Source organism: Rissa tridactyla, chromosome 6, assembly GCF_028500815.1.
Source record: "Rissa tridactyla isolate bRisTri1 chromosome 6, bRisTri1.patW.cur.20221130, whole genome shotgun sequence".
Classification (NCBI taxonomy): domain Eukaryota; kingdom Metazoa; phylum Chordata; class Aves; order Charadriiformes; family Laridae; genus Rissa; species Rissa tridactyla.
In genome coordinates, this window is record NC_071471.1 from 22,981,426 (window position 1) to 23,006,949 (window position 25,524).

Here is a 25,524-nt window from a genome sequence, read left to right on the forward strand (position 1 = left end):
AATAATGAAAGATGTGCCTTTTAAGAAGATTGCTGTTATTCTCAAATACCAATCAGCAAGTAGAGACAGCAAGACAGATTGCAGGGCAAGGAAAGCAATCACACATGCGATTCGAAGTGAAAAACAGAGGAAAGGAAGGTGGTATTCACATCATATTCCGTGTTACAACCTCTATGACGCAGCCTTGCAAAAAATCCTAGTGCCAGTACTGTTGGACAAGTTTTGCCACAGAAACAGCTACCAGGATGGAGGCGGGGGAGAAAGCTTGACAAGTTTTGCGAACAAGGTGAGGCTTATTGATTTGGGGTCTGTGAAGAGTTTGAATCTCAGCAGCAACAGAATGTTACGTATCTGAACACCACCCAGACAGCGCTGGGCAGGAACCGAAGTGATAACCAGTGATAATGATTATTCTTATTGTTTGCACTGCAACAGCATACAGGAACCTCAGCCACAGTTGAAGGCCTCACTTTACTGGCTGCTGAACAAAGTTAAGTAAAATGACAGTCCCTACCCCAGCAGAGCTATATGGAATGAAAAAATGAGACAAGTAGATACATCAGAGCACAGGGAAATAACAGCATAATATTCCTCAACCTGTCATGAGCCACATGTACAACTTACCAAAGGCCACGGCCAGGCTATTTCTCATTAATTAATGAACATAAGGTTGCAACTGCGTAACTGTTCAACATCCTTCCTACATCCACACCAGAGAACTTCTATCTGAACAGTGAGGCTTCTCACCTTTAACTATGCTTAGCAGACTAGTGCAGGACACACAACATTAAAAGAGAGCGTGCTTGGAATTGGGCTTGGGTGTTTTCATTTCCCCTCTACTCTTGAAAGTGAACATCATCTAAAGCTTTAGAAAGACATCCTCACTATTATGATGCAACAGATCAGCACTAGTCAGATGAGCAATGTGTTACAATGGCGTGGCTTCTACTAATTCCTTCACAGCCAGAGGCCTTAGATGATGCAGGTATTGCTTCCAAACTCAGCCCATTGAGTCCACTGCAGAGGTCACCCATCAGGCGTCCCATACATGAATTTCTACGTTTCTGCTTTTAAGCAAAAAATTCATTAAATAATTTTTGTGTTTGGGACCTGCTCTTTGTTTGGTATTAGGGAGGTGATTCTGCATCCCTACTCCACTCCTATCAGACCCCACCTGGAGTATTGTGTCCAACTTTGGAGTCCTCAGCACAGGAAGGACGTGGACCTGTTGGAAGAGGTCCAGAGGAGGGCCACGAAGATAATCAGAGGGCTGACACACCCCTCCTGTGAGGACAGGCTGAGAGGGTTGGGGTTGTTCAGCCTGGAGAAGAGAAGGCTCCGGGGAGACCTTATAGCGGCCTTCCAGTACCTAAGGGGGCCTACAGGAAGGACGGGGAGGGACTCTTCATCATGGAGTGCAGCGATAGGATGAGTGGTTTAAAACTGAAAGAGGGGAGATTTAGATTAGATATTAGGAAGAAATTCTTTCCTCTGAGGGTGGTGAGGCACTGGAACAGGCTGCCCGGAGAAGCTGTGGATGCCTCATCCCTGGAGGTGTTCCAGGCCAGGCTGGATGGGGCTTTGAGCAGCCTGGTCTAGTAGGAGGTGTCCCTGCCCATGGCAGGGGGGTTGGAACTAGATGACCTTTAAGGTCCCCTCCAACCTATACCATTCTATGGCTCTATGATTTCCTGAAAAGATCCAGAAGGTTTTTCTTTGAATTTCATTATTTTTCCCCTCCTCTACCTTTTTAGTCCTGAGACATGAAGAAAAATCTTTATTTCCCCTTTTTTGAAAGAATACCTTGAGTTTTAACCATTTAATCCTTGTTACAAAAACAATTAAGCACACATCTGTTCCTAACTCTCAAGTAAGTAGTAGGATGATTGAAAGTGCAAATCAAAATACTTGCTTGTAGATCTCAGTAACAAAACCTGGAATCTGCCTTGTGGCACAAAATGTGCGTCCCCTTCTAGTGCTTAACAGCAAAGTAAATTACTGATACATATCAAAGTCATATGTTGGGCAAGGTAAACTACCAGTTCATCTGTTGTTGATAATGACAGGCTTACAGAATAAGCCTCAAACATTGCATTTGTTCTACTAGCAAACTGAGTTTAGTATGACACGTTTGCCAAGGAGCAAGAGATTGTACGCTTCCACAAGCACAGAGAGAGAAGACAGATATCCCTTCAGGACAGCTATTCAAGAGAAAACAAACCAAAAAAACAACAACAATCCCCCCATCTCACTACATAATTCAGCACAATCACTCCCATTTCTATTAATAATTGGAATTTGTCTTAAAAAAACCCACAAAACTCCCCATAGCTGAAAGACAGAAAAATCACTACAGTAATTAACATTCCTAAACAGAAATTCAGGATTCTAACCAGAGGTGCCCAGTGCAATTTCGGTATCCCTGACCTAGCAGGTATGAGACAGGACCATGTAAGGAGATGCCCACCCTTCTGGAGCAGGAGCTAAAAGCTAAACAGGAAGCCAGGGAGCTTCTAAAAAATGCACTAGACTAACCATAAAGGATGAGATTTGGCTGCTTAACATCAAGAGGGTTTATACAAAAACAAAACAAAAGAACCTTTGTGCATAAGGCTCGCTTCCAGCCATTAGACTTAGAAAGCTTCTATGATCCTAACACAGGAAAAGACCAACCCCCTTCTACTTCACACCATCAGTATAATGCCTCAAGGCACAGTTATCGTCCTGCCCCAATGAAATAAGCACTCTGAAAAAAGAATGAAAATGTTGCAAGGAGATGATGATCATGGTTTCATGTCTACTTGAAGCTAGTACAAGCCTGTCCTGCTGCTGCCTTACGTGTTCCCACCTACTTTACATATCCCCATCACACACAGTATCCCCTTCCTTGCCCAGGCACAAGGGACTGCGTACGGCACAATGAATTGGATCTGAATTAAAACTTGACTTCTCCTGTCCTGAAGCCAGGTTTCTTTTAGCCTGGATCAGGTCCCTGATGTAGCTGGCTGCTCAGCTACAGGAATGCTTGTACTCAGATGAAGGAGGTAGCAGCATGGGAGCAGGAGTATGAATACTTCTTCAAAATGACAGTCTAAAAAGTAGCAGTGAGAGGATGGCATATGAGCATGCCCGAAGCCTCACATGGGTACTTGTGTACAAGTCCCATCCATGCTCTGAATTGACAGGGCACAAGCTCTCCTTTGTTCAGAGGCACATCTGTAACAGCACCTACTCCAGTAACCCTTTCTTCTTCCTGGGAAAGAGGAGGTACAAATCAGACAGCATATTCAGCTCAGCAGCCTGATTCCATACAGGAATATAATGTCATACACTGTGATCAAAACTGTAAAGGGCTTACGGGAAGGAGGGGGAAATCTGGTTTAGTCAGATAGTACCTGAGCTGATGACTGAACCTTTAATAGCCGTTCATATCTGCAGTCCACATAAATAAACAGTCACTGAACTTACCCTGGTTAAAATTATACCCAGTTGTAATAAAAAAAAAAAAAAAAACACATGCTGATTTACTATGAAATGTCTCTGTGTCTTCCTCAAAGGTCTAAATGAATCTCTCACTTTATGCCATCGTTTTCTTTTGCCCAGACCAGTCACTATTATGCATGGTATTAAAACACTTGTATTAAAATGCTAACCTTCTTAATTCACACTTTTTATTTCTCTGTGCAAGCTTGTACATAGACCAGCCTTTAATATAACAGCATTTTTCCTTGCTTAATCAAAGCCTTGTGTGTGAGGACACTGACACACAATAACTTGGTATTATTCAGCCAAATCAGAACACCCTATGTTCAACAAACAGAAGTATAAAAAGGATTTTACAAATCTATGACCTACATGTCAGAAATATTTCACAAATGATTTTAATTTCAAATCTTTGACTACCCTTTTTCTCTGGAAAACAGTGTTCTTAGACAGGTTGGCTTACACAGCACAAAACACACAAGTCTCACTCTAATGCACACATACACTTCCGCAGGAAAGAAAGAACTAGAGAAAATAAGAGTTCAATAGCATTCACTATCAGCTTTTACATACCGATAAAGAGCCCTCGGAAAAGAGCATTTCTGAACATACAGCAGCACTTCAGCACTGCAAACCCTACCTACTTCCCCCTACTCCGTCTATGCTACTGAGGGAACTCCACTCCAGAGAAGTCAATGGACATTTTATTACCAGTTCTTAAATGATAAAATACCTCCAACAGTGTGCAAACACGTTAGCAAAGTCATCTCTTGCTGATGCCTCCAGGATAATGGTACAAAGGACCACCTGGCTTAAAAATTTAACTGTGGTACAAAGAGATCAAAACTAAGCCTATTTTCTTAAGGCACTGCAATTCAAACCACAAACGGATCCAAAGGACACAATGAAGAGACGCTGGGGAGGTACGTCTCAAGCAGAAGGCGAAGCTGCTTCCAATGCCAAATGGCTGGGCTGGATGGCCCTTGGAAAGGAGACACCACCACAGAGCGTAGGTGAACTGAACTTGCACAGAACATCTGAAACAGTATGTTGAAAGTTTTGGTCCAGTTTTCACTTCTGGTTTCTGTAACATTGCTAATAATAAACTGCCAGATGGTAACTGAAAAGAATGCGTTGTGTGACCTTCATCTGCCGAAGCAGAATGAACTTGGGGGAATCCTGTCATTGACAGACAAATCTATCCACTAGAAGACGCCAAATATTTATACTGCCAGAGCTACTTAAGGTGGAAGAAAACTACTCATCCATCTGGATCAGTGGATTTACATGAGTCCATGCAGACGAGGAGCATAACCTGAACACAATAGGTCAAGCAGTCAAGCTCATGCAACACAAAATTAAAGGTTCTTTTTCCAAAGATTTAAGAAACCTGCTTCTTTGTTCTCTTTCACACTTTTTGGAGACACCCAAGACACACCTTTATATTAAAAAAAAGGGTAAAACCCGAAGTTCCCTCACTTCCTTGCTCAGAAAATACTCATTGTTTGGATGAGCCACTAAATTAACTTCAGCTGTAGAGAAAATGACTCATTAAACAGAACAATCAAAAATTTCACTGGAGAGAGGGGGAGGAGGTAAGGAGGAACTTTAACCTCCCCCCTCTGCTGCCAAATAAATGACACAGTAGTTTGAAAAAACAAACAGAATGCAGTAACACTTCTTAATAAATAAGGCTTAAACTAGAAAGCTACAGAAAACTGTGGCAAAGAAAAAAAAAAGCGAAGCTACAGATGACTGTAGTAGCTCTTGGAGCATTTTAATCCTTCAACTGTACTCAAATACATCTGGAAACATTGCACGGCATAACAGAAAGGCAGAGCTCTCTTTAAGAGGTTACTTCCTAACGAAGATCATGTTAGAAGTTCAACAAATAGTTAAAAGCAAGTTTTGTTTTTACAATCGCACATCTGCTGGACAGCATGCATTCAGTTTTCTATCACACCACAGGGGACAAAACGCAAAATGTTTTTTAATAAAAGAACAAAAATTTTCTTCCACAGACTCATCTGAGTTGCTTTTGAGATCAGGAGGAAATGTTTTAGGGAAACTGATGTTTCCTTCTGTCGGAGTCAGTTACTTATTGAATCCTCCTATAATCACTAAATTTGAACGAGAATTGAGGGCAGAAAGGTGGGAACCCTGCCTGTTTCTCATATGACATCTTGAATAACTCTATCAGAAGGTCTGAAAGACAGCTGTCTGAAGCCATTACGTATATTTTTCATTTTCACCTGAAAATGTTTTCCACATACCTATGACCTTATCTAAACTAGAAAGGCTAATTTGTCAGTGTGGATTTTGGGTTTGGCGGTAAAGGTTTGTTTGAGAAGATGACTAACACAGACAGCTAAACTAGTATGAATACTAAAGCAGCAGGTGCAGGTTTGCCAGTAAAAGATGCCTTTTCTCAGATACAGCTTACTATTTTTTACCTGAACCAAAACCAGCCATAATGGAGAAGTGTTTTTTTCAACAGCATAAATACACCTCTGCTGCATTCATGTTTAAAAGTAGTACATCCAGGGCGAGTGAAGAAGCAAACCCATTTTGATAAAACCTCTCTGATTCTAACTCAGCACACCTGCAAAGTCTTCTGGGGCTGAGGGACTGGTGGTACAGCTGGTTCTGGCCCACTCTTGGCTGGTCAGCATCATATGTCACTAAAGGCACAGTTTCACAGCAACCCTGCAGGCAGGCAATTTCAAACACAGTTGTTGCAGTTGGCAAAAGGAGAAGCCAGACCAGAAGCAGCAGTAGTGTAGGTAAAGACAACTGTGATTTCAAGGAGAGTATAAGGCACTAATCATATAAGGTGTTCTACTTGAAGTTTTAAATAACCCAAGTCCATGTTGGGGTGGGGGGGGGGGGGGAAGTTTAAATGCTGCCTGAAAGAATATTGCAGATGAGTTTTCACAGTTGGTTTTAACCAAACTAGGAACAAGCTAGAGAAGTAGTCTGGCATTCCCTTCTTAATACATTTCCAAGTGCTCCCCTGCACCACCATCTGTGAGCAACCACAGGTGATGCCAAAACCAACTCTCCAGAGGAATACGTGGTCAAGGAGACAGCAACAACAGGGTGGTCTTCAATTACTTTAAGCTGACAGCAAAGCTGTGCCCTGCGTTCTGCTTCTATAGTGGAATTATTACCTGTATTTACCACAGCTCTTTCTGGCCTTAAATCTGTCATGCGTACCTGCGTGAACCGAGCCTAAAGAACATGGCAAGTCACAGCAACGGTAGAAGTTGTAAGTATGACTGTGGGATATGCAGATCAAGCCAGAGATGTTAAAACAGATTCCAGACAGTGATTTGTATCATTCTTGACTTCACAAAAACGAAACAAAAACCTTCAAAAAGTTACAGTGAAGATCACTAAGAAGCTACTATAAGAGTTTATCAGTTAAAAACACAACAGGTTGCAAACCTCTAGAAATGCCAGGAGTCCTATAACGCAAAGGCTATCAAGTGTTCAGTTGTCCTGTTTATTCTAAGCATATAGCAGTCCTGCTAATAGTTTTTGCTTTTACCTGTTCCATCAACATAAATGCAAATGCTGAAATGTGACCCAAATCCATAAAGCACAATTAACATCACAGGAGTTATTTGATAAAAAGAATAAAAGCTGATGAGCTACTCTAACATAGAAGTAAACAAGCTTGAATCAAGACAGATCAAACGTCTCACCAATCTTTAGGAGAGGAATTTTTGGAAAAGATGAAATACCCAAGGTAGGAGATAAATTAGATACTGAATTACAGATCATTTTGTAGCACTTTAGAACTAACTCATTACTATAGCTAATTAAAATTAATGGGGACTTGCTATTAATTCAAACAGAACAGTATAGTAACAACCTACAGAAAAAAAAAAAGAAAAAAAAGTTAAAGGGACACATGCTAAAATGAGGCATGTTGCCGTAGTCCCATCGACTTCAAGTAGGTACAGCAATTTACATCCATTGAAGATTCCTCCCTTTCCCCGCCAAGATGAGAAATACTTCAGAGCACACTCATGCAGAAGGATCATCATTCAAACCTTCCTCCAAAATATGTTTACACAAATGTTACCAACTTCTTATGAATTTTTTTTTCCTGTAGCAATTCTTGGTGCATTGATGCTTTCCACTACTGCAGGCCCACAATGTTATCAGTGTAGGTAACTTCATTCATACCTATGTTTAAAATTTTATAACAGCCTATCAAGCTAAGAGATTATGATTCATTCAAGCCATTAAAGCCCAATTACATCAACTGAAATCTGAGCTTCCCAGCATTATTCCAATTTCTCCTTCTGCTCGCGCAGCCCCTGTACCCCTTCCTACACAACTTTGCCTTCTCTAAGCTTGTGAAACTTCTCTTACAGAAGATGCACTACAGAAGGCCAGCCAAGGTACACAGCCTGCCTGTCACTCTTATCCTTCAATACATTTATTGAGGTTACTCAATACTACCATTTCTCTCTATTTGTGGTTTTGTCCTTTCCTCTCACACTCCCACCTTCCTACCATTTCATGTACTGTCTGCTCCTCCTCCTCAGGATCAGATGAGGTCCCATAACCAGGTCTTTTCTGTGCCTACACTTTATTTCTGCAGGATCATATCAGTTCAAATATGTTTAATTATCATGTATATACTGACACTTGGCTTCACGGTGGATTAATTCAAATTAAAGTGATTAAAATAATCAAATTTAGATTAGCAAATGAGGAAACTTATCTTTTTATGTTCTTAATGGTCATTCTCAAAGAGCGATAACCACTAAATAAATCATGCTGAACTGCTATGTAACTTTTTAATTTAGCATTTGGTATAGTCCCAACTTAGACAATACTGTAAGTGTATATTTATGCAGATTCTTCTCATGAAATTAATGATCAATACAGGTCACCATTTATTAGCTGGTTAAATGTTATATTTATGAGTTTTCAAGCTGTGTTTGAATGAAAATCAGGGTGAAACTGTTACACAATAAGACCTGTATTTAGTTATCAGTTAATTTAAGAAAATAGCCTGAACACATAAGGAAATTGGCTTAACAAAATAAACCTTGCATTTAAGGATATCTTTTTTTTTTTTAAGCCTCCTCTTTATTTAGTAGGTCAAATTGAGTGGGCTTGGCTACTACAGACTTCAAAATTTCAGATTTAGTAGAGTACATGGGGTTTTTTAACTAAAAGACTTTAGAAAGGAAATCTGTTTTCCTATCTTCTCAGTTTCAGTTAATCTCACTCAACTTTGAATAAACCACTCATGTAATTAGGCTAGTCATATGCTACAATGAAAATAAATTTCTCTGGATATCTACTGAAGCAGCTGCTGTTCTCAAAAATTTTTAGCACTCTGAACCCTGATTCTGGATACTTCACCAATCATGGTCACTACAGCAATGGTTTTATTTCCTCTAAGCACTTGATAGTTGCGTTGACTGAAATGTCTGTCTTAATTTAGGTAGTATTAGTATATTACAGCACATTTAGTCCTGAATACAGGTGTATTTTTAAGAAAGCATTACAAAAATTCCTTCAGCCTGAACCACCCCCCTTTCTCAACCTCAGGTTGCCTTCTCCAGGGATGTGCTACCACCACCGCAGGGTCAAAACAGAATTTAAAAGAAATGTAAATATTTGCTCTCGTCTTGGGAAAGCACTACATAGAGAGAAGGGGAAAAGAGGGGGTATGCATATGGAGAATTGCATCAGTATAATTAGAGAGTTTTATCAAGCTGGTAAAAGTCTGTGTAGGCAACCCCTTGGCTCTAAAGGGTATTTACTAATATGCACCCCATTTTCCAGAGCCTTCCTCCAGAAGAAACATCTCACCATCACCGCTCAATTAGATCAAATTGGGTGGCTGGCTGTTTTTGTTGTGTGCATGATAATACAAAGACTGTCCAAGTTCCTGCTCAACAAAGGCTTGTGTGAAACAGGCTTTGAAGACACAATAACATTCCTCTTGCGAGTTTCAAGCCCGCAGGCTAGAAGCACGGAGTAACTATTCATTCTTCCATCTTGAGACACATTCCTAACCTAGTTCAAAGGCCTGAAAAAACATGCCCTTGCTACATGCCTGCACACCTTCAGAAGGGCTTTTCCCTTGTATCAGAGCTTGCTAGGGAAAGAAGTTTCATAGAGAAAAGAATTAAATGTATTTGGGAGTTCTGTTTCATTTTTAAGAACCCTTAAATTATTTTAAGCATTCAAGACTGTCGTGCATAGAAACTGATCAGCTGTGTTAATCCATTTAAGAATAAAGTTTCACCATTTACACGTATCGACTATAATGTTCATACACAGTGCACCAATGCTAGCAGATACCAGTTCATTAACTTCTGCTCCCAAGCAGCAGCCATGGGAGGAAGGTGCGTGCAGAGCGGTTGTAAAAGGAAGAGGGATGATTTGGAGCCGTTTAGTTTCCATCGCTGCTCTTCTATTTAGTTTCATCTGCCTCCGTTTTAATCTCAAACTGGTAAGATAGATGTAAATCACACGTGGCTATCCACCCATATCAAGATATCCAAGAAATTCAAGAACATTCTGCATCCTGTTCACCAGATGATGATAAAGTCAACAAAATACAAGATTATTTCCAAAATACTGACACTATAACAAATATTAACTTTCAATGAGAAAAATATTTACAATTTTCAACCTACAGCTTCTTAAACAAACTAAATTCCTCTTTATACATTTTATTTTGCTGTTTCTCAGAAATCTGAATGCCATTATGTGCAAAATGAGGAAATATGAACGGCTAACAAATAATACGTCAGCCTAACTATAGTTGCCATTTACTTGTATGGAACCAGCACGGAAAAGCAGCGGGAGCACACAGATGAGAGTAAAGGCAGCAGAGGTGGGACCACCCTTTTCAGTGAAGCAAGCTGTTTAAATCTGCCCAAACATCTCACAGGACCATCCCCTAGATGTGCCAGCCAGCCTGCTTTTTGAGATTCCTGAACCACAGACAGCAGACAGCAAGTTCCCTTTGTTTGTAATGGTTTTCGGTACACCTAAGCTTTAGAAATGCTAGGGTTTCCTTACCTGTATTTCATTTTATGTATGTGCTGAAGCAATTAACTATTTAGTACTTGTGCATTTCCCTTTGTTTTTCAAAGGGCAACAAATATTTATTATTCTCCAGTTTAATTGACACTAGCTAAAAAATAATAAAAAAAAAAATCAACTTTGTTCTGCAATACGGAAAATTAAAAGTGGACCAAGTGCTAAAAATATCATAACGCAGCAAAGCACGAAGGGACGGTAGACTGTGCCTGTGCTTTGCAAGCAAAGAAGTCAAAAAGAGAAACAGGGTAAATGCAGCAGGTTCAAGACAGGCAATTTTTTCACTTTTAACAAAGCAGTTCCTACCTGTCCAAAACATATTTTCATCCTCCTAAGAATTTCAATTAGTTGCTTTCATTTTCACCAGATGAAAACGGTTCAGTTTGAATTTACCATCACTGCAAAAAGGTAAGTATTGCTAATTTTCCCCTTCATACAGCCATCATACAAACCTTAGTTCCCCCCAAAACAAGCAATACTTCACCTTACTGACATCTACGAGTCATTTCAAGTCCTCCAGGCAAGCCGAGCTGTCCTACCTCTTTCAAGGACAGTGCAGCTGGACTACCTGCTGTTGGTCACTTCCATGAAATATAATTGTACTAAGAAAGGAAAATCCTCATGGATGTATTCCAAAGTAGAAAAAAAAGTAAGAGAACATTGTCTTAGCCTCAACTGACTAAAAAACTCTTTAGTTTATTTCCTCATTATTCCATAACATTCTGCTCCATAAATGCTACGCTTTGCTATTTTGAAGTAACGGGTAATTCAGAACTTGTGAGCAGGAATTATGGGAGAGGAATCACTAATTATGACAGCACAAACTTTTCTGAGGAAATGAAAATCTTTTTTCTTTTTTAAAATCAGTGTGAAAGCTCTTGCATAGCACATGCATCACTGATGACACTTGACTCCCCAACACCTTGTCCATCACTTGCACAGGAATCATCAAACTAAACTTGGAAGTTACTGGAAGACCACAGTCCCCTTGCACTAGTAATTTTCAAGGAGCAAAGTGACTAATGGTTACTCATGCCTGGGCACCAGCAGCGCTCCCCTGGTGCACGGTGCAAACAGAAGGCTTCCAAGCTTGAGTTTGTCTCTGAAGCCGAGAGGTCTCCCCTCTTTCTTGTTCCCTGTTATCTAGGGGTTAAAATTTCCTTTTCTAACACAGCAATCTTCTCTACAAAATGAAGGCCAGCCAGGCTGAAGATGAGTTACCATCCGGTGTTTTAATCTAAAAGATTCCCTCACTGATACGCATCAGCTGTCGCTCTAGATGTCTTTTTGCATCTCATACACCGTGCAGGGCACGGGAACCTTAAGTCAGAAATGAAGTAAGTCACAGCTTCGGCCACAGCGTTTCAACCTCCCCACCTCCCTTCCACTCCTCTACGGTCACTTAAAAACTGATAAACAGCGAGACTCCAGCTGAGATATGCCAGAAGAGGAGCAATGCACTCAATCTTCTATCTCAATCTACACTTCCTGAGGGTCTTTGATTCTCTCAATCAAAACACGTGTCTTCTCCACAGCTCTGGGCACAGCGTTTAAACATGGATGTTACTGGTCAGGTAAAGACATCCAGGATCTTGTGAGGAGAATGAAGGGCAGCTTTGGGTTGTGTTTGGGGTTTTTTGTTTGGTTTTTTTTTTTTTAAGTCTAAAATTCAGTGAAGTAAGGGCAGAAGGAACCCACACAATCACTGGCTTAGTCACACCCACTCCACGTGTTTAAGCTTTTTACTCCTTCAGGGAACTGTGCCATTGAAGGAAAGCTCCCGTTCACGGACTAGTTAGGTATTTTATTGACTGGACAAGCCAGCTTATGGCATTCCTCCCCATAATTATGTCTTAACAAATATTTGTGCACCACACTGAACACCAGACCACTGAAACCAGACAAGACCCACGGCTGATAGATAATTCACATTTTTTCTATTCCCACACATTCTATATTTCAAAGAAAGCTTATCCAATGCTTAGGTGCCCTAATGGGTTACAAATATCTAGCCTACACAGACTGGGGGTGGGGGAGAAGAAACACAGTAAAAGTTGTAGATGTTCCCAGACTACTACCTTCCTGCATTTTATAACATGTATCATCAAAAAGTTCAAATGTACCAAGTACAGTTCAACAGCTCTACTAGCTGTAAAGTGTACAACATAATTCCATTCTTCCTGATGCGTATCTTATTTGAAAACTTACCAGGTTATTTCTTCCACATCCCCAGCTTCCAAAAAAATGAAATTTTACAACAGTTGACAAAATGTACACAGGAAGTCTTGCGTGATACACCCCAGGAACAGTACATCTCACCTTACAGCTCAGGTGGCTGACACCTGACAGATCTTTTAACTAGACTCCCAAATTATTACAAGGGGTTGAACACACACAAACTTTCACTGTCTTACCTACCTGATCAAAAAGTACTCCGGAAAAAATACACTTTGCAATTACCCAAGGTTAAATCTCTAATAATAGTCTTCACAGAACGTGACCTAGATATGTCAAACATGATCAGAGAGATATATATCAAGACATCTTTTAGTTAGTTAAGAGTGCCAGGCTTATTTAATCTCCTTTATCTGTTCACACCTTGGCTTTTGTTGTATTTCCCATCATTTCTTTAAGTGGAGAGTAAAGCTGTTAAACTTGAGAATCTTTTTACTTTTAAGTTACCAGTGCCTCTCCTTTACTACTTCTATCTCATGTATTCAAAATAATAATCATCACAACCACCATTTATCAAAAACCCAGAATGATGTAAAAATATAATAATGCTTTTTACTTTTATGAATAGGTACTCTTAACATATCAGATTACGTACAGATGACCAAAAGCCAGCTTTTAGTATTCCGATAAATTGGGAATTCAGATGTATTTGTTGATATTAATATATTTGTGTTGCAGCTCTTACCACAAAATGAAAAATACAAGATCTGCTGTAACAAGCCACAAGAATTTTGCCATTTGAAATTTTCTTTTACAAGATAGTCTGTAAACTAAACAGATTTATAGGAATCTATACTTACTTGTCTGTAAGACAAATTATGAAACTAATGAACCTATTTTTTAATCAAATTTATAACTGTCCAAGCAGTTGAAAGAACAAAGTACTGCAGTTAAAAAAAACACCTGTGTGAATACAGTTGTCCTTTCATTAGATGTATTTTATAAAAACAAAGGTTTTTAATGTTAAAATTCACTCATTCTTACTTATCTTGTACTTAATTCAGATTCCTACCTGTGGTTTAGTGCTGTGGTTGTGACAGGGATGCTACAAGACAAAGAATTCAGGAAAGAGGAGCTGGAAGCTATGCACATCATCCTGTTAAGGTCAGCAGAATATCCAAATAATGTTAAAAAAAAAAAATCTAATCACAAGTAAGGAAAACACACACTTTCCAAACAGAGCATCTATCCCAGTAATAAAGATCAAAAGAAAAATACAGAAGTAAAAGCACCTTCAGAAAACTGCAGTACTATGCAAAATGAATGCCTCTAGAATAAACTCTGCATATATACAGGCTCTTTACATTTCTCTATATTCATCCTCAACTTTCACATACCACCATCCCAGCTCCCTTCAGATCATGAACACCTTGCAATTCAATTCTCTCCACCCATGTCATCACACCAGTTTCTCTGTGTCCCCTAAGTAATTTCTATGTCTTATTTCCATCTCCCTCCCATAGCAATTGCTACAATTATTCCCCAGCCTGTACCTCTAACTCCCCATTACCTTATGTCAGCACCCCATAGTCTCTCTTCTAGCCACAGCATGAGTCCAGTGAACAGTATTTCCCCCTTTTTTCCCCTCTTCCCTTTAAAGAGTACTGTATTTCATAACTCTGACAATCAAATTATAAAGTCATTTTGGTTGGAAGAGACCTTTAAGATCATCAAGTCTAACCGTTAATGCAGCACTGCCAAGTTACCACTAAACCATGTCCCTCAGCACTACATCTACATGCCTTTGAAATACCTCCAGGGATGGCGACTCAACCACTTCCCTGGGCAGCCTGTTCCAAAGCTTGACAAGCCTTTCAGTGAAGAGATTTTTCCTAATATCCGATCTAAATGCAATAATTAGTTTTCAATGAAACTTGGCACAGAGGTCAAATCTAATATCAAATTAGCTTTGGAAAAGAATATCTATTTCTCTTCCATATCACTGGACGCCAAAATTTTTTTTTTTAAGTTTATGTTCACTAGGGGCTTTATGGGCACAATAATCAATACTGAACAGATCCATTTTCAGAGCTTCAATAAACTGGAAAAAAAACACCGCGTTTTCTTCACGAACAAGCTATTATACAGTTACTGCAACTTGTTCAAAAGAATATTCAAATACGTTTTACTTTCAGCACTTGCATTCACGTATTTATAAAGTCACGAAAACTGTATAGTCCTAATGAATATCAAAATTTCAGCCATTAAAAAGTATTCCTGACACAACTCAACATACTGAAGATATTGCTCAAATAACATTTCTACTCCACAGCTGCTTGCTGCATTTCATTTAAGAGTTGTAATTCTCTATTTACGAGCATTATCTAAGGAAACATATGATCTCTCCACAGTTGCTAGTTAAAAATGAGCGTCATCCTTGCCCTGCAATGTTCTGTTTCATTTTCAAATTTAAACCACATTCAGAAACCAGTTTAAACTCTGACTAAGTATGAAACCTATGTGCTTAAGAAGTCCAGATAGTACTTCACAATTGACTGAATTGGTTTATAAATCATACAGTTCTAATTTTTAAGCCAGTAAAAGGAAGAGTCCCAATAAACCTGTCATTAAAATCAAGGTGGGTGTGGGGAAATAATCCATACTACAATTTAATGTAGCTAGATTAAAGGAACTGATCTACTGTGTAAATTACAAAAACAAAAAAAAAAAACAAAAAAAACACACCAACACCCCCCTCCCCCCCAAAAAAACCCAACCACCAACAATAAACCCTCAAAAAACCCAAACCTATTAATTATAAGCTTGTGGTCTTGTTAAACTGGAGAACTGCAAATACGCAAGTATGTGGAGACACAGGCTCAATTTTGGCAAATAATTAGGTATGGGGGGAAAATGGTGTGTGCATACAGTAAGAAATGCACTGTTTTGTCTACAATAATACCCATAAAGCATGGAAAACTTCCATAACTTACTGGTATTTACCTTGGTACTGACCCAAAACTACAGAAACTTCTGTTCCTTCAGTTTTGGAAACAACCTCCCCTCAAAAACTTCTTTTAATTGTACCTGTCTTGTTTTGGCATTTGCTGCATTTCAGTTTTTCCACCTTAAGTTTTTAACTTGAGGAAACAAAACCAACTACTGAAAACTATTAAAGAAATAAAATAAAAAAGCAAGCAATGTCACAACAAGAAAAAATAATCCAGGTGTATTACATACAAATTACATGAGCAATTTTCTGTTTACCATCATGTGTATTTTCATGAGACCCAAACAAATGTTTAGCTCTTCCCCTTAGCGGTGCTTTGCTTTAACTGGAACCAGACAGCAGGCATAACAACCGTATAGATGCCATTGTACTGTATTCCCATTGTACTGTATTCCATTTTCTTACATCACCAAAAAAAACCAAACCACCCATGCACTGGGTAAAAGAGGCATCATTAAAGCTGCGAGCGAGCCAAGTTACCACTTGCTCACACTACACATATTCTATTCGGTGTTATTAGCACTCACTTTCACGAGTTCTCAGACTCATCAACAAAATGGAAATGAGGCAGGGGAATAATGACTTTGCTTTGAAGCTCCGGAGATCAAAGACGCATACCTGGATTCATGCTACTATCCTACTACAGCCTTTCCTGTTTCTCTGGAGCCAACCTCTAATGGTTTCCTTTTTGGAATATTTTTTGACTATATACTCAGAACCCAAGCTATCAGCGGTTCATCTTCAAAACCCCCACTCACTCTAGGAGCCTCGTCTTCTCACATTAATCCCAAAAGCTGGATCCAAGGCATATCCACAACATCTGCTCATCTGCGCATGTAAGACTCTAAGCAGGAGCAAAACGCCTTAGAGCAACACTCTCCCCCCTCCTCCCCAGATCCCGCCTCACTTTCTCCCTCTCATAGGCTAGTGTTTCCCAGCAGGATTTGGCTGCTGTAGCAATGTGGCCTTCCAGCTACAGCACGAAAGTCCACTTATCAGAGGATCCAAGCACCAAAGAGTCACCGGCTAGGCTGGGCACACACAACAGAACCCAACTCTCTGAAGTAGAGGGAAGCATTTGGGTAGGGAAGTGTGTGGGACTGCACCAAAACTGCTGCACTTTTAACGGGATGAGAGAAGAGAGCTAGAAAGGCTAGGGCAGGGCCAGCACTTAGGAAACAGCCAAGAACATGTGACAGGGAAGGCAATGGGATTGGAGAGTGCAAAGGAATGCTGTGGGTGCAAGAGAAATTTTTTTTTTAATTAAATTTGGGAAACAATGTGATTTTTTCAGCCAGTATCTTTAATGTTAGGAGAAATAAAATAAGTACACTTGAAAGAGGTTAAAAATACTTCAGAATGTAATGCCTGAGCAACTTGGAGGCAGCTGGGAGGGGAGGACAAGGCGGGAGAGGAGTGGAGTTAGCTAGCTTGCAGCAAAGCAGCAACAATAATTTTACCCATTAGGAGATGAGTGGCCAACATTTGGTGTTCTTGTCTTGTAGTCTGGAATAACAGAAAATTCCATAATGAATAAAATAAGAGTTATACAGACAATTTTGGCCTTTAGGGGGGGAAGAAGGCTGCCCTATGGAGAAGAGAAAAGAAAAAAAAGAGCACATGCAGTCCTTTTGCCACTTCTGAGATTAAAAATGTAAATAATAACCAATGAAAGAGATGGAGAGCAAGAAAGGGTCCTTAATGCAGCCTTCCCCATCCCTTGTTCCGATACTTCCAGCTTTACCTCTCCCTTCCCAGATCCAGGATGTTCTCTCCTCTCCACCATACCTGCAAACATACCAAGTAGCTTTTTCCTTCCGATTTCACATTGTTCAGACACCAACAGAAGAAACAACAACCACAGCGTCCCCGCTCTCAGCAAAGCCTGGACAGCCTCACCTGGCGGGAGGAGCACGGGGGAAGCTGCGGGAGGCCAAGGCAGCAGAGCCCACTCAGCTGCTCGTTGGAAAGGGCATGCAAAGCTTCGGGGAACTGAAGCACCCTCACTGCACGTGGAGTTTTCAGGAGAACAGTTTAGGTGAAGGTGCTCAACAACTTTTTCAGGCATGTGCAGACTGTTTGCAGGCCTGTAAATCACTCACCTCCAGGCAGATTTTCTCAAGAATGGCATAAGGTATTACCTACTTGGGCCGATTCCCCTGCCAAACCTAAGTTACACCTCCAAAGCAAAAAAAAGGTACACAGATGTGTCAAAAAACAGCTGTAAAAATGGTTTAATACAGACAAAACATTGTTGGGGTTTTTCCTTAACACACTCAAAAACAGATGACCTAGTCAGGCTGTATTTTGCGAGGAAAGTTTCAGCTGATGGCGGGAAATCTAGGCTGGGAAATAAGAGTCCAAAGGGTTAATGTCTGAGAAAGCTCCAAGCAACTAACACAGCTTTATAGTGGGAAGGGAAAGGGAACAGCCATGGCTACAAACTCCCCGTATAATTATAGCCTGACTCTTCCCCTGCCTCCCAGGAGAAGCTGTACTTGCTCAGTCCAATCCTAATCTTGGGAAATAAGAACCAACTTCAAATAGCAATTACTCTGTTAGACTACCTTTCACAACACTGCTCTGAAAAACAGATGCATAATACTTTTCAGCATGTCCCTATATCAGGTCTTCCACCAAACAGCATAATCACAGCAGGTATTTACCTACCACCCTGATGGAAAACATTGCCACAGCTTTTATGTTAAAGCTGACACACAGGATCAACTAAGCAAGCTGTCTACAGCAAAAGTAAACAGTGCTTTTAGAAAAAAACCTGTGTAACTAAACAGTTATGACACTATTTCCCCCCCCTCCCCCGCCAAGACCTGCATTCTCATACTCTTGCACGCATTTATTATTTATCCACACGCTGACAGAGGATTTTCTCTCACACTTGCCGCTTGCTGCCCCAATCTTTGCACACAACAGGGGAGGAAAAAAAGTGATGCTCCTAGCAATGTGACTTACAGCACAACACATTGCGTCCTCTGGCAAAAAAAAAACTCCGGGCAGATAGGGATTCGCAGGGTAACGGCAGGCATCACTAAGACAGTCTGGACAGGCTCTTGCAAGCACATCCCAGAAGAGTGAAAGGGTGTGGCAGTGGAAGTCTGGTCACAGACAACGTATTGTGACAGCCAGCACGCTCCTGTCAGGCATCCACAAAAATAGCCATTTCCTACCAGTTACCATTTGAACCAGACCAGCAATATCTGCGCTGATCTTAAACCTTACCTCAAACTTTGACATTAACCTGGTGTTCACTGGTCACATAAGACTAACACATAATATTGCATTGCTCTAACAAGCAACAGCAGCAAGTGCTAAGTAGCAAATGCAAAGAGATTGTTTTCATTTTGTTCAGGTTATAAGAATGGAAAACGTATAAAAATGGTGAACGTATGATCCCAGGCATCGTACCAAGACCAGCCCTCAGCACTCCCTTGAGCTAAGCGAACATGCAATACAAATAATAAGTTTATTACACGTACAATGTAAACAGTGGTATGAGATTCATCCCCTAGTATCATTACATATATTCATAATAACTACTTAAACTGCTGTGATTGCTGCTACTCAAGTATGTAGAAAACTGCTAAAATTGAGTGTTGCAACAAGATTAACTGGGCAGCTATCTACTAGTGCTTGTCTAGGCACCAAAGGCACCAAAATGGCCTTCACCTTTCAGGAAAGGACTCATACAGGTGCACTGTACTTTGTGAGCTCTAAAAAAGATATATCTGTTATGCGCTGCATGAAGTTCACGCATAGCAAAAACATCACATTGCTTGCAACAATGGTCCTACTCATCTTACATGTCTGTAATCACCATGCAACTGCCTGGCAGAAGTTTTTCCCAAATTAAAAATTAAAAGCTTCAACAAAAAATAGAACATATCGGTCAATGCCAAAAACACAGTTCACGCGGCCCATTTCTCATGCAGTTTGTAACACTGTTGTGAGCATGGGACAGCCAGTACCAGCTGAAACACAAGTGACAGAAGGCTTTCAAAGTCTGTTTTCAAACCCAAAGCACCTTCCAAACAAAACTAAATTAACACTCATCACAGCCCTGTGAGGTAGATGCTATTAGCTGTGTTTTGCACATGGGAAAGTAAGAGCCGGCACGGTTGAGTGCTTTACCCTTGGCTGCCTGACCAAACCAGGATTACAATGGGAGTTTCCTGTTTCCAACCCTATGCTTTAACTAACTCACTTTTTCCCCCCACACACACATACTTTTGAAGCACACCTAATTACGAAAAGCAAAGACATGTGGCAAGACGGTCAGCACTGTATCACATCCCCGTCTGAACACAAGCATCCAGGCGTGCTGAGGGAGCGACCGCCCCGGCCCGTGGGGGCGAGGGCCGGCAGCTGGGACACCTGCAGGGATGCTAGGCTCCCGGATGCTTCTGCCACTAAAACCTGCTGCAGATATTAAGGCCAAAACGCAAAACAAAACGAACCGGTCACTGCCACCGCTGCTGGGGCCGCGGCATCCCCTGAAGCCCCCCCGGGGGAGGAGGCCGCGGCGTGCTCCGGCGGTCCCCACGACAAGAAACCACAACCGAGGTGCTCCTCGGCATCCGCCCGGCCCTCTCCCCTCACGGAGCCGCCCGGGGCCGCCCACCCGGGCCCGCCCCCGGCTCACCTTCCCCGGCGGGCGCCCGGCTCCTACATCTCCTCCCGCTTCTGGAAGCTGATGCTGGCGTACGCGCTCAAGTCGTCGCTGGAGTGGCCGCTCCCGCGGGGCTGGCCCGGGGGCTTGGGTGGCGGCTGCTGCTTGCCCCCCGGCAGAGCGGCGCCCTCGGCGGGGGGGTGGAAGTGGTGGTGGCGGCGGCGGTGACTGAAGTCCTTCACCAAGTCCAGGTCGATGTAGTTGAGCCCATTCTCCAGGGCAGGCGCGGCCCCCGCCTCCCGGCGGGGCTCCCCCGCGGCGGGCCGCAGCCAGACGTTCTCGAAGGAGGCCGAGCTGTGCCGCTTCACCTCCTCGGCGCCCCCCGCGCCGCCGCTGGGGAAGGGCGCCCCGAGCCCGCCGCCGCTGCCCGCCGCTCCGCGGGCGGCGCTGGGCGTGGACGAGAAGGTCTCGGAGCTGTGCCGCCGCCGGCCGCCCTGTGGGTCGGCGCGGATCACCTTGGCGCTCTGGTTGCGGCCGGGGCTGAGGCTGACGCGGGTGAAGGCGCTGCCCGCGCCGGGGCCCCCCAGCAGGGAGGAGGAGCGCGGCGGCGCCACCGACAGCTCGGCCGGCGGCCGCGGCAGCTCCGGGGAAGCCGTCGCCGCTGGCGGGGGCTTCTCGGCGGCGGAGCGACCCGCCCGCACGTCGGCGTAGCTGAGCAGGAGGGCGGGCGAGCAGGGCGAAGGGCTGTCGGCGCAGTCCGAGCAGGAGCCCCCGGCGCCCCCCAGCTGCATCGTCACGTAGTCCCGGGCGCCGGGGGCCGCGCCTCGGCCGGGCCGGGCCGCGGGGGCCGCCCGGGCGGCGGCGAAGCCGGCGGGGCAGGGGGCCCGCGGCGGCCCCAGCTCCATGTTCATGTACTCCTCGGCACCCTCGTTGCCCGCCGGCGGCGGCAGCCCCAGCCCCAGGGCGACCGAGGGGAAGGCCGGCTTCTCGCCGGCGATGAACTCGATGTTGACATACTCGCCGGGGCTCTTGGGCTCCGGGGGCAGGAGGAGCGGGGGCTGCTCCCGGGCCCGCGGCAGGGTGCTGGCCTTGGGGCCGCCCAGCGACAGCCGGGTGGGTCGCGCCAGGCGGCCCTTGGTCTGCACGGCCGTGTCCACCTTGCGCGGGGGCTGTGCTTGCGGCGGGGGGCCGCTCTCGGTTCCGCCGCCGCCGCCCAGGCTGTCGCTGCTGGTGGAGGAGGACGAGTCCTCAGCGGCGTAGAGGAGGCGGCTGGAGCCCAGGGCCATGCGGGGCTGGGGGCTCCCCTCCTCACCTGTCGCCCCGCTGCCGCCCCGTCGGTGCACATGCTTGAAGGAGCGTGGCAGCGAGAAGTAGGAGTAGATGGGTTTGTGGTGGACAGCGGTGGTGACCTCCTCAACGCCCGGCTGCCCCGTGCCCCCGAAATAGCAGTCAGGTGGGGTGCTGGTGGTGGAGCCGCTGGCTGGGGACATGTTGATGTAGTCGCTGCCGCCGCAGGGGAGCTTCCCTTCGTTGCTCTCCACTGAGAGTTTCGGGTGGTGGCCAGCGCCATTTGTCCAGATCTTGCCGTAGCCTGCAGAACCACTGTCCGGGGAGTAGCTGCCGCTGGGGGACATCATCATGTAGCCATTGGAGTCCACCGTGGCTGGAGGGTGGCGGCCCGCCCTGCCAGGGTTGATGATCTGCTGTGGGGCCGACACACTCTTAGGACTCATGGGCATGTAGTCACCACCTTTGGGTGGCCCCCCACCGCTGGGCACAGGGGCTACACCGGGTGACATGGGCATGTAGCCGTCATCCGTATGCGGGGCAGAGTTGGTCCGATGATGGCCACTGTCCAGGTGGTGCATCACCAGACACTCCTCTGGGTACGAGTGAGTGGGCACAAAGGCCGAGTGCCGGTAGGAGGGCAGCCGGCTGCCACCACAAGGGTAAGAAGGCAGCATCTCCGTGTACTCCTCAACAGAGGCCACCGAAGACTGTGAGGGTGTCTTCTGGTGGGAGATGGTGGGCGAAGTGCCTGCAGAGTGAGTCCGCTTCCTAAATGCCTTCTCCAAGTCAGCAACCTCCTCACTACCACCTCGAGGACAGCAGGGTGTACTAGGGTAGCGGGGCTGCTGCTGCAGGTGGCAGGTGCGTGGGATGAAGTGGCCATTGGGGGCTGCCAGGCTGCAGCAAGAAGAGGTGGCCTTCCCCCCCATGCAGATGTAGTTGAGCTCTTCATCGCCCCGAGCTGGTGGGGTGTGTCCCAATGAATCTGGGGTCACACTGCGAAAAGAGCTGCGAAAGTCACATGGGCTCGAACCATACTCATCAGAAGAAATAAATCCACCATCGCTAGGGGAGCCGGAAACCGAAGCACTAGACCTTCGTGGAAACAGGCAGTCTGAGGTGGAGCCGTGGCCACTGGTGCTGCTGGATGACAGGCTGACTGGACTGGTGGCTGAAGGAGAGCAGCGTGAGGAAGGCATTGGGATGGACCGGCTGTGGTTGAGCGGAGGATGGAGCCTGGAGTTGCCACGGTGCCTATGCGAATGAGTCCGGTTGGCACTGGGACTAACTGGGCTACCATCCACAGAGGCAGGCCTTGACATTGTGCCTTCCCCGTCACTCGACGCTCGAACCCGGAAAGAGCTAGGTTTGCCACCCGTACCTCCACCCCCACCACCAGCAGGAGAGGTGGCTGTGACACTCTCAGTCCTGGAGCGCCGACTGAGCCCTACTTGGCTGGGTGGAGGGTTGTTGACGTGGTGCCTGCTGCGAAGGGGCACGGAGATGGGGTTGGAACAGTTTGAGGAAGACTGGCTCTTGCTGCGGGGCCGGAATTCCTCACTCATAGCTCGCATGGCCTCCAAGATGGTTTCGTGCATGTTCTGAGCCACCACGGAGTCATCCACCTGCATCCAGAACTCACCGGGCCCAGTGACAGCTGAGCGCCCCACCTCAATGAAGAAAAAGTTCTCAGAGTGACCACAGCGGCGGATATTGAGCAGCTGCAGCACCACAGCAGCCGCATCTGAATTGAGCTTCACAAAGCTGATGGTCTTGTTAGTCAGGCACAGGCGGTAGATGCCAATCAGGTTCTTTGTCTGGCCTAGGCCCTTAGGCTTCAGAATTACTTGCCAAACTTCCTTAAAAGCTGGGCCAGGGGCTACCTCACCATAGCTGTCCTCACCTGATTCCCCCAGTCCCGCACTGCTGCCTCCAAAGGTGACGTCGCTGTGGTGGTGGTGGTGATGGTGATGGAGGTGGTGGTGGCCCTTGGCCCTGTTGTGCAACTGCAGCAGCGCTTGGTACCAGCTCTCCTGTTCAGGCTCGCTGTCAGCTGCAATGGCAAAGTGCTCGTCCTTGGTGTAGAGGGCCACCAGGTGCTTGTTCTTGGAGTCAGCTCGTTTGTTGATGTTGAAGCAGCTTTCTAGTGGGATGGAGCGCTTGGGGGCCCCTGACTTGTGTCTCCATTTCTTCTCATTCTCGTAATACTCCAGCCGGGCGGGTCCAGACTCGCTGGCTGCCCTCAGCACGAAAAAGCGTTTATGCATGCTCTTGGGTTTGCGCAAGTAACCCACCTTTCTAACATCTGAGAAGCAGCCCTCATTATTATCTGTGGGGCTGGCCATGATGAGAGGTGGTGGAGCTGTTACTTCAGCTAGCAGTCCACAAGACCCCCAGATGGCCAAGCCAGCCAGAAAAGACAACCACCTAAAATAAAATTCATGCAACAACAATTAAAAAAAAAAAAAAAAAGAAAAAAGAAGCAAAATAGCTCAGGATCCTCTTTTGAGGACGGGACAGGGGAGGGCCAGAAGCAGGGTGAGAGCAGCTGTTCAGTGGCAGAGGCAGCTTCCAGCACCAAATCAGAGTTTGCGTCGCTGTTTATGCCCAAGTCGCCCTTAGATGGGTAAGCGCGTCCTTAAAAAGTCCAGTCCCGATCAGTCCAGACAAAAGTCTCGTCCCAAGAGCAGCCACCGGCAAAGAGAAACGCATCTTCCCTCACAGGGGTCGGGCTCCGCCGGGGCCGGGAGCGGAGCGGGGGTCCCCCTCCTCGGCTGCCCACACCCCTTCCCCGGCTCAAGTTTGCCTCCGCGAGTAGTGATTTCTGTTGCAGATTAAATATCCTCTTGGGGGCGGAGATTGTTTTGCAAAGTCCGGGGTTTGCCCCCCAAAATACCCGCTGCTTTCCCCCTTCCCTCTCCCTTCTTCGTCCCCCCAAAAAGAGAAAACCCAAAAGAAAAAAAAAAAAAAGCCGCCCACAACACAACCTTCCCCCCCTTTCCCAAATATCAGCGCTGGGATTGCTGCTGCTGTTTCTCCCGCTCGAGCGTGCGGAGGAGGCTGGCGACCCCATTCAGTCCCATCTCGTTAGGCAGAGAAAGTGCCATTTCCACACACGGCGCAGCCCGGCAGCGGCGGGAGGGAGGGAGAGGAGGCAGCCCGGGCGCCCAAGGAACATCCTCTCTTCCTCCTCCTCTTCATTCCAGTCGGCAGCGCCTCAGCGGCCGCTGGCGCGGCCCCCTCCCGTGCCCCAGCCCGGCGGGGGAGCGGGCACCGCCGCGGCGACTCCCTCTCCGCCGGCTTCTTCGCCGAGTTTCCCGGCGCCCCGCACAGAAACAGGCGGCGGGGGCCGCGCTCGCCCGTCCAGCCCCCTCCGCCCGCCGCCGCCGCTCCGGCTCACTCCAAGGAGAACAACACGTGACGGCGCCAGTGCGTGGACCATCCCCGGAGCCGCCGCCGCCGCCGCCAGGCTCCCGGCCAGCCCAGCGCCGCGGCCCCGCGGCCCGCCCCGCCGCTCCCTGCCCGCCCTCTCTCTCTCTCCCTCCCTCCCTCCTTGCCCTCATTCAGCGCGGCCGCGGGGGCCGCCACCGCCGGGCCCGGCCCCGCCGCCGCACCGCCCGCTGAGGGCCGCGCCCCCATTGGTGCCGCCGCCTGTCCGTCACGGCGGCGGGGGGGGGGGGGGGGGGTGGGGGGCGGCGCCCGCCCGGGTTGAGGCGCGGCGCGTAGTAAAGGAGGCGTAGACGCCATTCAGCAGCATGTTATTTATAACCGCCGCCGGCGGCCTCCGCAGTGTGGCGGCTTTCGCCGCGGCGCGCCCGGCGGGGCGGAAAGCCTCCCTCCTCCTCCTCCCTTCTCGCCG

The 25,524-nt window shown here is 45.8% G+C and overlaps 1 protein-coding gene across 2 annotated transcripts in view; it reads right to left on the bottom strand.

Annotated features, from left to right (window-relative positions):
- IRS1 (insulin receptor substrate 1) overlaps window positions 1-25,157 on the bottom strand; it is a 56,965-nt gene extending 31,808 nt beyond the window's left edge. Inside the window, exon 1 of one of the 2 annotated variants that reach the window (XR_008466973.1) lies at window positions 20,409-25,157. Coding sequence is in view for 1 of the 2 variants with exons in the window: in XM_054205263.1 (XP_054061238.1) it covers window positions 20,432-24,010 (3,579 nt within the window). In the remaining variant the exon portion in view is untranslated. The remainder of the gene's footprint in view (window positions 1-20,408) is intronic. The other variant, XM_054205263.1, reaches the window with a different exon arrangement.
- Window positions 25,158-25,524: the final 367 nt, after the last annotated feature.